The sequence below is a fragment of the Mus caroli genome, chromosome 5 (assembly GCF_900094665.2).
Source record: "Mus caroli chromosome 5, CAROLI_EIJ_v1.1, whole genome shotgun sequence".
Classification (NCBI taxonomy): Eukaryota; Metazoa; Chordata; class Mammalia; order Rodentia; family Muridae; genus Mus; species Mus caroli.
The window spans coordinates 116,130,471-116,140,389 of NC_034574.1; the positions used below are offsets into that span (position 1 = coordinate 116,130,471).

Genomic DNA, 9,919 nt, shown 5'->3' on the forward strand with positions numbered 1-9,919 from the left:
GTCCTGGAACTCACTTTGTAGACCAGGCTGGCCTCGAACTCAGAAATCCGCCTGCCTCTGCCTCCTGAGTGCTGGGATTAAAGGTGTGTGCCACCACACCTGGCTATAAATAAATCTTTAAAAACAGAAAGAAAGAAAGAAAGAAAGAAAGAAAGAAAGAAAGAAAGAAAGAAAGAAAGAAAGAAAGAAAGAAAGAAAGGTAGATCAGACTTATATGATTGTAAAGTGCCTGTTGTAGAGATGTTCTAGGCAGTGTAGTCAGGTAAAGGATTTTGGGGGAATTGACATTGGATCTGAAACTCACATTGGGACCCCAGAGCCTGTCAAGGATAGAAAATGGTAGCCTAAGGACAGTGTATACAAAAGACCTCTTATTGCCCCAGGATACACACACTGGGCATCTTAACCAACAAATAGTGCTTTCCTGTGGCTCTGGGGGCTGGACGTCCTCCATCAGGTATCATCAGTGCTTGGCCAAGCTTGAGGCTTGGGCCTCCTTCCTGTCGTGCTACCTTCCCATCCTTTGCTCTGTATAGCCCTCCTTCTGGTCTGTCTCTTACAGAGAGAGACACTAGGTCAAAGATCCTCCATCCTTTGCCTTGCATCCCCTTAACCTCACCAGACACAGTCACGCCGGAAGGATGAGGGGGTCAAGACGGCAACGTAGAAGTTTGAGACTTAGTTCGGTCCAGCATAGACCCTAGGCTTGGGGTATCTCAGTGCTGGGGAGCTGAAGAGGTGGGGCTGGAGAGTCCTGTATGGATAAGGATGTGTCCTGTAAGTCACAGAAACTCCTGGACACCAGAGCAGGTCCCTGGACTAATCTGCAAGCAGTTTGTTTGGGTTTATGTACCTGTGCAGGAAGAATGGAGGTATGGTTTGGCCCATTTCTCAGCCACAGGGCAGCCCCTGCTCATGGAGGCTAGGAAGCTGAGAGCTGCCTGCATGTCTCTCCATCTGAGTGTCTTCCTTTTTCTCTTCTCACCAAGAATCAAGGGCTGGTGGGTGTCTCACCATTATGTCTCCACGTTCCTGTCTGGAGTGATGCTGACTTGGTAAGTCTTCCCCGTGACCTCCGTCCACTGGAGTCAGAGCGAGGGGCTGGTACGTGGGGAAGGGGGTTCTCAAAACTGACTGGCAGGTGGTGAGAGCAAGTGTTAACTGAAAACTGGGCTGGAGGCCTCAGCTGCCAGGGTCCTGCGGAGCCAGCTGGGAGCTTTCTGGGGACTAGTTCGTAGTTTCTGTTGGCTGGGGCAGAGGTGACAGGGAACAGCATGGGGAACGAGAGTGACCATGATGTCCCTTCATTCTAGAAAGGGTGATTGATGGGTGTGGCCCAGTCAGCTTGAGGACAAAGGACAGAAATGCTCTCTTCCTTTTGGGGTGTGGATGAATGCCTGGTTTTACAGCGTGTCCCCCATTCTGTTTTGTTTTTTGTTTTCTTTTGTTTTCCAGGCCTAATGGACTAATTTACCAGAAGTTTCGAAATCAGTTTTTAGCGTTCTCCATTTTTCAGAGTGAGTGCTGGAACCCGGCTTAGTGGGAGGGACCTGATTTCCCTGAGATCTGCTCGCTCTCTCGCTCCCATTCTGGTCCGACCATGCTTTATCCCTGAGAGCACAGACAGCTCAGATATGTAATGACCCAGCAAAGCACTGACCAGATTAGAAACCTCTGGACTTTGCAGTAGGCACTCGATATACGCTTCTCAGAAGGCAAGCTGTAGGGGATTATCCTGGGTGCAGCGGGCAACTTAAGACTGAAAAGAAGTGGCCCCATGCAGGGGGAACACAGTTGCTAAAAAATCGAGGCAGTCACATAAATGTATAGCTGAGGCAAATTATTTAAAATCAAAATTGAAGCTGGTCACCAGGATGCTCTCGCCCTGCCCCTCTGCCCAGCCCACCCACACCCATCTGCATGTAAGGACAGAGGATTTCAGGGTATGATGCTTTCCTTGAGCCCGGGTACTGTGCTCCCCCTGCAGGCTGCGTTCAGTTTCTACAGTACTATTACCAGAGGGGCTGTCTCTACAGACTGCGGGCCCTGGGGGAGAGGAACCACCTGGACCTCACAGTGGGTGAGTAGCTGGGCAATGGGTGGGTTTGGCAATATCGGTCCACCTCCCTCCAGTGGAGGGACAGCATCAGAAGGGCGTCAGATCTCCACACGGCAGAACGGGAGCTGATATTCTTCACCCACTGGCCGCTCATAATTGATGGAGGGTGCTGTTTCAGCCACCCCACGTGTGGTAGTGACAGCGTTCTAGGCCCCTCAGTGCTGGGCCTCGACTCTACCCTCTAGAATGCCTATCTTTCTGTTCTGAATTTTGTAATATACACAGTGATACAGTGTGAGGCCAGGTGTGGCAGGGCCTGTCAATAGTTCCAGCTACTCGGTTGGCTGAATTGGGAAGATCACTTGAGCCCAGAAGTTTGAGGTCAGCTTCGACAGCAGAGAGACTGTATGGTTTTTTTAAACAGGCGTGTGCGTGCACACCACACATACACACACACACACACACATACACACACACACACACGTACTTTCTTCTTCCCTACAGAAGGGTTCCAATCCTGGATGTGGCGGGGCCTCACCTTCCTCCTGCCTTTCCTCTTCTGTGGCCATGTGAGTCCTTCTGTTTGTGGGTACCACTGACAGGGATGACCCCTGGGAACAGGAGATCTTTGGGGCTCCCTTCCCTCATATAAGGTATCTGTCTCCAGTATCTGGGATGAGGTACCCATCCATGCACATATCGCCCAAACCTAGCTCCCCATAATGACACATTAAATGCCCAAACCCCACAGCTTCCTGGGGGGCTGAGGGCTTCCCCGCTGCTTGTGGTCACGGCACAGGATGGGGCATTCTCCCTGAAGGAGAGGCAGGAAGCCTCAGGTAGCCCCCGGGACCCCCTTTCCTCAGGATCTGGGACCTGCTGTGTCCGAGATACTTGTGGTTCCATGGGATAAGGATGTCCACGTCTTGGGTCTGGGATGCTGGGGGGTGGGGGGGTGGGAGGGGGCGGGCCTGGTCCATCTCCCTGGCTTTTCCGCATGGACCTGCAGGGAAACTGATGGGCGAGGGGTGCCTGTCTCCCTGTCTCCAGTTCTGGCAGCTCTACAATGCCGTCACCCTGTTTGAGCTCTCCACCCATGAAGAATGCAAAGAATGGCAGGTATCGTGCCTCCCTCCCTCCCACCATGTGTCTGTCTGCCTGGCCAGAGGGAGCAGGGAGGGAGCAGCGGGGCTACCCCGGGAGAACTCTGTCGAGCCCTAGTCAACTGGGAAGGGGTTCAATAGCGCAAGGGGGTCCTCCCAGTGTCTCTGAATGAAGGGTCATCCCATCGAACCCTCTTCTAGAGCCCTACCTGATTGGGGGCCCACCTCATTCACCTGTTGCCACCATTTGCTCAACCACTCTTGTAGCTTGCCCTAGAGTCTGGGGTTGAGGCTCTCATGGAGGGTTCTTCCCCAGAGGAACTGACTTCTCCTCCTTCTTCCCCTGCTCTGGGCATCTTGGGATGCTGCCCTTTGGATGGACCAGGTATTCGTGCTGGCTCTTACCTTCCTCATCCTCTTCCTGGGCAATTTCCTGACTACGCTCAAAGTCGTCCATGCCAAACTCCACAAGAACAGAAACAAGACAAAGCAGCCATGAACCTCCAGACCCTTGTGCCACCTGGGGGCCTTGGGACCTAAGACTGCTGGGCGTTCCAGTCAGCACCCTGGCTGCCGGTCAGTGGTAGCCGTGGGCAGCAGCATCTCAGGGGCCAGCAGCATCACTGGGAGCAGGGCCAAGGCCCCGGTCCCCGGCAGACATGAGGAATGTGAAGGCCACCTGCGCGCGCAGTATTAACCTGTCCCAGCTCCCTATTTATAACGTATTTAATATCGGGTCTTCCCTGCTTCCCTGGAATCTGAAGCCTGCCTTCCCCAGAGCTCTGTGTAATGGCTGTGGGCAGGCCTGTGTCTGTCTTCCAGGGAGGGGCCAAAAGCCTCAGGGAACCCCTCTCTCCCTGCTCCTATCATTTGAATCCCTCACTGGGGTTTGGATGTGCCTCACTTGAGTTGGCTTTAGCCGACCTGCTACTTACTGTGTCCCAGGCACCGGGTGGAATGAAACTTTGAGCATCCTGTGGAGCCTCCCCTGTCCTGGGCCGCCACCTCTTCTGTAAGCCTCCCACAGCCCCACCCTCTGCGGTGGACAAATATTTAAGTTCTCAGAGAACCTACCTGTCTTGTCTCTTGCCTTGGTTACTGGGGGAAAGAGATGCAGCCTCCTTGGGACCTCCATGTGGCAGGGTGTTTAGGAAAGACGGCCTCCACCAGAGGGCGCCCAGCCTCTGGGTTGTTGGAGTTCCGGCGGACTCTTGAGTGCTTCTCGCCGGCACCCTCCAGCCACCTTCACAGACTTGCTGAGAGTCCTTGGCGTAGGAGCCAGACCCTCCTTGTGACTGGAACTTCAGCCATTCGGAGGTCACCCATTCCCTTCCTCTCTTCATCTCAGAGGTTCTTTTTTGTACGGGAAGGGGAGGAGTGAAAGGGTCTAAGTGGGATCAGCCCAGGGTGTGACCCTATGAGGTCCAGGAAGCAGCAAGAGTGGAGGGGCAAACAGGTCCAGTTTGAGTGTTCTGTCCCCGCCCAGCCTGCTCAGACCCGATGTCACAGCTGGCCGCCTCAGACACGTTTCATTCGGTCCTCACAGGACTTACTTTAAAATTCTTTAGTTATGTGATAAAAATGAGAACTTGCCTCCTCCATGGTGAGATTCGATAATCCAGATTTCTGTTTACCTTAGAAAAACTGGGAAGGCCTGGCAACATTCCCAGAGGTCAAGAGCATTTACCTGCCCCTGTTTGCCACAGCCCGCCCCTCCCTTCATGCCTGCCCTATTTCTGCCCTTGGTCTCCTGTCCCCAGATCACCTGGCCTATCCTTTGTAGGCACCTGGGATTGCCACAGGTGAGGAACCAGAAACTTCTCCCCTTAAAGCCCAGAAGATGAGTATCTTAGGCTTTGTGGGCTAGTCCTGTGGCAGCTTCAGCTTGCAATTGTAGAGCAAAAACTGCCATTACATGATGGTGGCTATTCAATAAAACTTTATTTACAAAACCAGGCAGCCAGCCACATGTGACTCACAGGCTGTGGGTTGCTGACCACGGTTGTATCCCACGGTTGTATCTGTTCACAAGGCCTTGGATTCTGAGAGAACAAGAGGTCCTTGTTTGGCTCCACAGGGGACAGCAGGGGCTTGGAGCATTTGGGGAAGGGGACCAAGTCAAATGGTGCTGGGGCAGGGGCCAGCCAAGGCCATGGTTTCTTCTCGGACCGTGCCTTCATCTTGGAGGCGCTAAACCTACCTGGTATACCAGGTAGGTACTGATGTTGTGACGTCCAGGAAGAGTGTCAGGACTCAAGACTTTGGCTGTCAGAGACAGTCAGCAGGCTAGTTCTGAGAAATTGTCCAGCGTGGGCAGGGGTGGCCATGTCAGTTCTGGAGTGAGGCAGAGGTAGGCTACTTTTGAGCTCCACATCCAGTAGAAACTGAGTGGACCGGTGAGGAGCTTGACTGACTAATGACCCATTTTCAGGTAGGCCATAGTCTAGGGAGAGCCCATTTGCCTAAGGTCCCTAATGGTGGGATGAACCCAACAATCAGGAGTTTCCAGGAGACGTCGGCTGGGGAGTTGGAGGTCAGACCTGGAGCAGGGGTCAGATGAGTGGCCTGGCTGGCCCGAGTATATTTTGATGTTTCGAGAGATTGTTTCTTCTCCCTCTGAACATGCATCTCAGGCTGTGACCAAGCCCGAGACAGAAGTCCTCGGTGTGGTAGGAAGGGAGAAGCTGGTGCCAGACCCATGTCCGGCTTGATGCCTGTGTTCTCCTGATAGGCTGTGGTCCCCGGGTTCCTGAGGGGAAGCAGGAAGGGGCTGGAGGATGTAGCCGAGCCTATCGCCGGAGCTCAGGGAGACCGTGACAGAAACAGTGGGCTTGGGACTCTCGTGAACAGTGTTGTGTACCCGTGCTTACCCACAATTCCCAGTGCCAGTTCTGAGTTTCAGGCATGAATTGGGTTTGGAAAGGGAGAGACACGCATGACTGGGGACAGAGGAGCTGTGACAAGGACCCTCCTGTGGCCTGGGACAAGTGCCAGTCGTGGGGTAGAGGAACATTGGTGGGTCTGGCACCCTCATTCACTCACTAGTGCACTACAGCATGAACCCAAAGGGGCCATTCCAGAATGTTCCGAGAGTTCCCAGATGCCAGACACTGTAAGACCCACTGGGCCTGGGTCCCTGGCTGTAATAGTTCCAGTCAGGCCCTCTGTACCCAGGGTCACAGCAGCAGGCAGATCCTGTGTTTTTTCTGTCTCTGCGCTTTCTTCAGGGCGCTGAGGGCCACCTTGGCGGCTTCCCTGAAGACATCTTCCACATTCTCCCGAAACTTGGCAGAACATTCTAGATAGAGTGCGCCTCGCATCTGTTCACAGGCATTCAGGCCCTGGGGTTTGGGGCGGGGGGGGGGGGGGGGGGAGAGGAGAAGAGGCAGTGTTAATTAGGTGGGCGGGGGTGGTCTCCTGACCCACCCCCAGAGTCTTAAAAGTTTGGGGCTCACTCTGGAGGCCAGAGTTGGTGGGAACCCATCTCTGTTCCAGCACTGGCCAGTTTGGTGTTCACATGGCTGGATGCAAGAAGCCCACTCGCTGGCCCCACCTGTTCCCTTTTCTCCCCAGCTTTCAGCAGAGGGGGGAGCGGAATTCTGAGGAGGCATCGAGGGATAGCTGCCACTCATGTTCCTGTCGGTGCAATTGTGGTGACTTGAGTGTGCTGGTGGAGTGAAATTAAGATCTTGGCTATACTATCATTAGTATCTGTCTTTTATGTGAGACAGGGCCTCACTATGTAGCCCTAGCCGGCCTGGAACTCACTCTGTCAACCAGGTGGAGGGCTGGGATTAAGGCTGGGCGCCACCATGCACAGTATTCGACCCTTGTTTGCTTCAGCTACCCCCAAAGCCTGCTAAGACACTCCAGTTAAGAGAACGGCCTAGGTGGTTTCCAGCTATGGCTGTTCGGGGATCGCGAACCTGGACTATGGCTCTTTGGGGATCGCAGACCCGGGCTATGGCTGTTCGGGGATCGCGGTAGCTGGGCCCCTGACCCACCTGTGTGTAGGTAATAGGCTCCAGCTGAGCTGCCCTAAGTTTCCGCAACTGCTCCTTGTCCTTCCTCAGGTCTGTCTTGCAGCCGATGAGCACCGTGGGGATCCCTCGGCAGAAATGTGTGACTTCGGGGAACCACTGAGGAGGGGAGAAGGCAGGGTTATCAGGGCAGAGAGTACTCTGGAGCCGAGCCCCGTCTCCGGCAGGCAGGATGGTACCTTGATGAGGACATTGTCGTAACTGGTGGGGTTCATGACATCGTAGCAGATGAGGACGAGGTGTGTGTTCTGGTAGGACAGGGGCCGCAGCCGATCGTAGTCTTCCTGCCCTGAAATCAGGGGGCAAGGAGTGTCAGAGGCACGAATCCCTGGCTGCCTGGGGTCCCTAACTGGGCTTTGATGGCGGGATGACCTGGCGGAGGGGGAGGGGCGGGGCTAGTTTCCTCCTTTATAGAATGGGTGGGACTGGGAAAGGGAGACAGATTATATGTGAGAGAATAGCTGTGAACTGCAGTCATTCTGCCAAAGGTGGATATGTTCCCCTGCCTGCCAAGCCGGAGACTCAGATCTGGGGTCTTTGCCGTTTTGATATCCCCAAGGCCCCATAACATGTGTCGAGCTCCATCCTCCTTGGTTCTGAGACAGCTGTCTGGATTCCTCTTGCCCATCCTTGCAAATGCTAATGAGGTTGGAACAGGCACCTTTATAACCCCATCTCACAGGGCAGTCAGCTCCTAACTGCACCTGACAACCACTGGGGGAAACATAGGAAGCTGGTCCCAGACACAGCCCTCCACAGCCCCAGTCCAATCAGAACCTAGAAGTTAGCTTCAAACGCCCAGCCAATTTGCCTGCCTCTGCCTTCTGTGCCCTGGGTGTACCATCATGCCTAGCTGGAGGGAAACTTCTATTGTCAACAGTTGTAAGCTCTCAGAGAGAAGACAGGGAGGACACAAAGAAACTCTTCTGAGCTTCCATGTTTGGTTTTTTTCATTGTTGTTGTTGTTGTTTTTTCCCCTTTGGTTTTTTCGAGACAAGATTTCTCTGTATAGCCCTGGCTGTCCTGGAACTCACTTTGTACATCGGGCTGGCCTCGAACTCAGAAATCCGCCTGCCTCTGCCTCCCGAGTGCTGGGATTAAAGGCGTGCGTCACCACGCCCGGCTAGCACTAACTTTTAAAGTTGATTTATTTCATGTGTATGAAAGCAGGCGGTAGTTGGTACAAGCCTTTAGTCCCAGCACTCAGGAAGCAGAGACAGGCCGATCTCTGTGAGTTGGAGGGCAGCCTGGTCTACAGAGCTAATTCCAAAACAGCCAGGACGACACAGAGAAACCCTGTCTTCAGAAGACAAAAAATAATTTTTAATTAACTAATTAAAAAAATTTTTATAGGACTGGTAAAATGGCTCAGCTGTTAAAAACACTGGCTGCTTTTGTGTGTGAATGAGTGTTTTGCTTAAATGTATGTCTATGCATTGCAGTGCCAGGAGAGGCCAGAAGAGGGCATCAGATCCCCTGGATTGGAGTGACAGGTGTGAGCTGTCCTGTGGGTGCTGGGAATTCAACCTGGGTCCTCTGGAAGAGCAGCAAGTGCTCTCAGTCACTGAGCCATCTCTCCAGCCCTTTGTGGGTTTTTTGTTTGTTTGTTTGTTTTTATTTTTATTGTTGTTTTTTAAAATGGTCTCACTATGTAAGCTTTGGCTGGCCTCTAACTCTTCCGCTCTGGCTGGCCTCAAACACACAGATCTATCTACCTCTGCCTCCTGAGCGCTGGGTGTGGGCCACCACTGCCTAGCTTTGTGTTTTTTGTTTGTTTGTTTTTAAGATTTATTTATTATTATACATAAGTACACTGTAGCTGACTTCAGATGCACCAGAAGAGGGCATCAGGTCTCATTATGGGTGGTTGTGAGCCACATGTTGTTGCTGGGATTTGAACTCAGGACCTTTGGAAGAGCAGTCAGTGCTCTTACCCGCTGAGCCATCTTGCCAGCCCTGTTTGGTTTTTTGAGATATGTCTCACGTATCCCAGGCTGGTCTAGAACTCCAGACCCATCTGCCCCCAACTTCCATGTGCTGGCACATAACAGCCCACCCAACGTGGGACACGGACAATAAAAGCTGCCCTGTGGGATGCCATCAGTCAGAATCCCTCTAATGTGTAGTTTATCTAAGTATACATGGGCCGTCATGTCGTCACGTGACAGCTGAGCCAGGAAAACGACCTTTGCTGTCCTTTTGCCTAAGACCCTTCAAAACGGGAGAAGTGGCCTCCACTGTAGTCTCCCTTCTCAGTACAACCAGGAGACACCCTTTGTGGGACAGTGAGGCCCTGACTCAGGATGTTATCCCATATAGGACCCAAAAAGTCTTCTCTTCAGACCTTTGTCAATGTCTTTCTAAGCCTGTGTATCCAACAGGGCAGCTTCCAGCCTATGTGACTATCTGAATGTCACCTGGTTAACAAGAAAACCTTGAGTTCCTTGAGTGTACTAGCTGGCTACCTTTCAAATAATTGTCACACCAGGCTGGTGGCTGTCATTGCAGAGAGCCTCGTGGACAGCTTGGATCTGTGTATTGCTTGTTAGTGGCCCTGCTCCCATGCCATCCTCTCCAAATTACCAGTGATTGATTGATTGACTGATTGATTGATTGCTTTCCTTTTTTTTTTTTTTTTTCAAAGACAAGATCTCATATAGTGTTGGCTGTCCTAGGTCTAACTATTTAGGTTAAACTGGCCTCCAACTCATAGAGAT

At 52.6% G+C, this 9,919-nt stretch overlaps 2 protein-coding genes across 23 annotated transcripts in view; one reads left to right on the top strand and one right to left on the bottom strand.

Annotated features, from left to right (window-relative positions):
* The window catches only part of Tmem120b (transmembrane protein 120B), a 41,467-nt gene extending 37,232 nt beyond the window's left edge, over positions 1–4,235 (top strand). Inside the window, exons 7-12 of one of the 2 annotated variants that reach the window (XR_003836682.1) lie at positions 990–1,055; positions 1,456–1,517; positions 1,988–2,080; positions 2,564–2,628; positions 3,069–3,178; positions 3,548–3,575. Coding sequence is in view for 1 of the 2 variants with exons in the window: in XM_021162847.1 (XP_021018506.1) it covers positions 990–1,055; positions 1,456–1,517; positions 1,988–2,080; positions 2,564–2,628; positions 3,110–3,178; positions 3,548–3,661 (469 nt within the window). In the remaining variant the exon portion in view is untranslated. Of the gene's footprint in view, positions 1–989; positions 1,056–1,455; positions 1,518–1,987; positions 2,081–2,563; positions 2,629–3,068; positions 3,179–3,547 lie in introns of both variants that reach the window. The other variant, XM_021162847.1, reaches the window with a different exon arrangement.
* An 849-nt stretch (positions 4,236–5,084) lies between these two features.
* Positions 5,085–9,919, bottom strand: part of Rhof (ras homolog family member F, filopodia associated) — a 23,259-nt gene continuing 18,424 nt past the window's right edge. For all 21 annotated transcript variants that reach the window (XM_029477140.1, XM_029477143.1, XM_029477144.1 and 18 more), the window contains 3 exons: positions 7,382–7,491; positions 7,167–7,301; positions 5,085–6,503 (listed from right to left, as the gene is read on the bottom strand). In XM_029477140.1, coding sequence (XP_029333000.1) covers positions 6,339–6,503; positions 7,167–7,301; positions 7,382–7,491 — 410 coding nt within the window. In that variant the 3' untranslated portion in view covers positions 5,085–6,338. The remainder of the gene's footprint in view (positions 6,504–7,166; positions 7,302–7,381; positions 7,492–9,919) is intronic.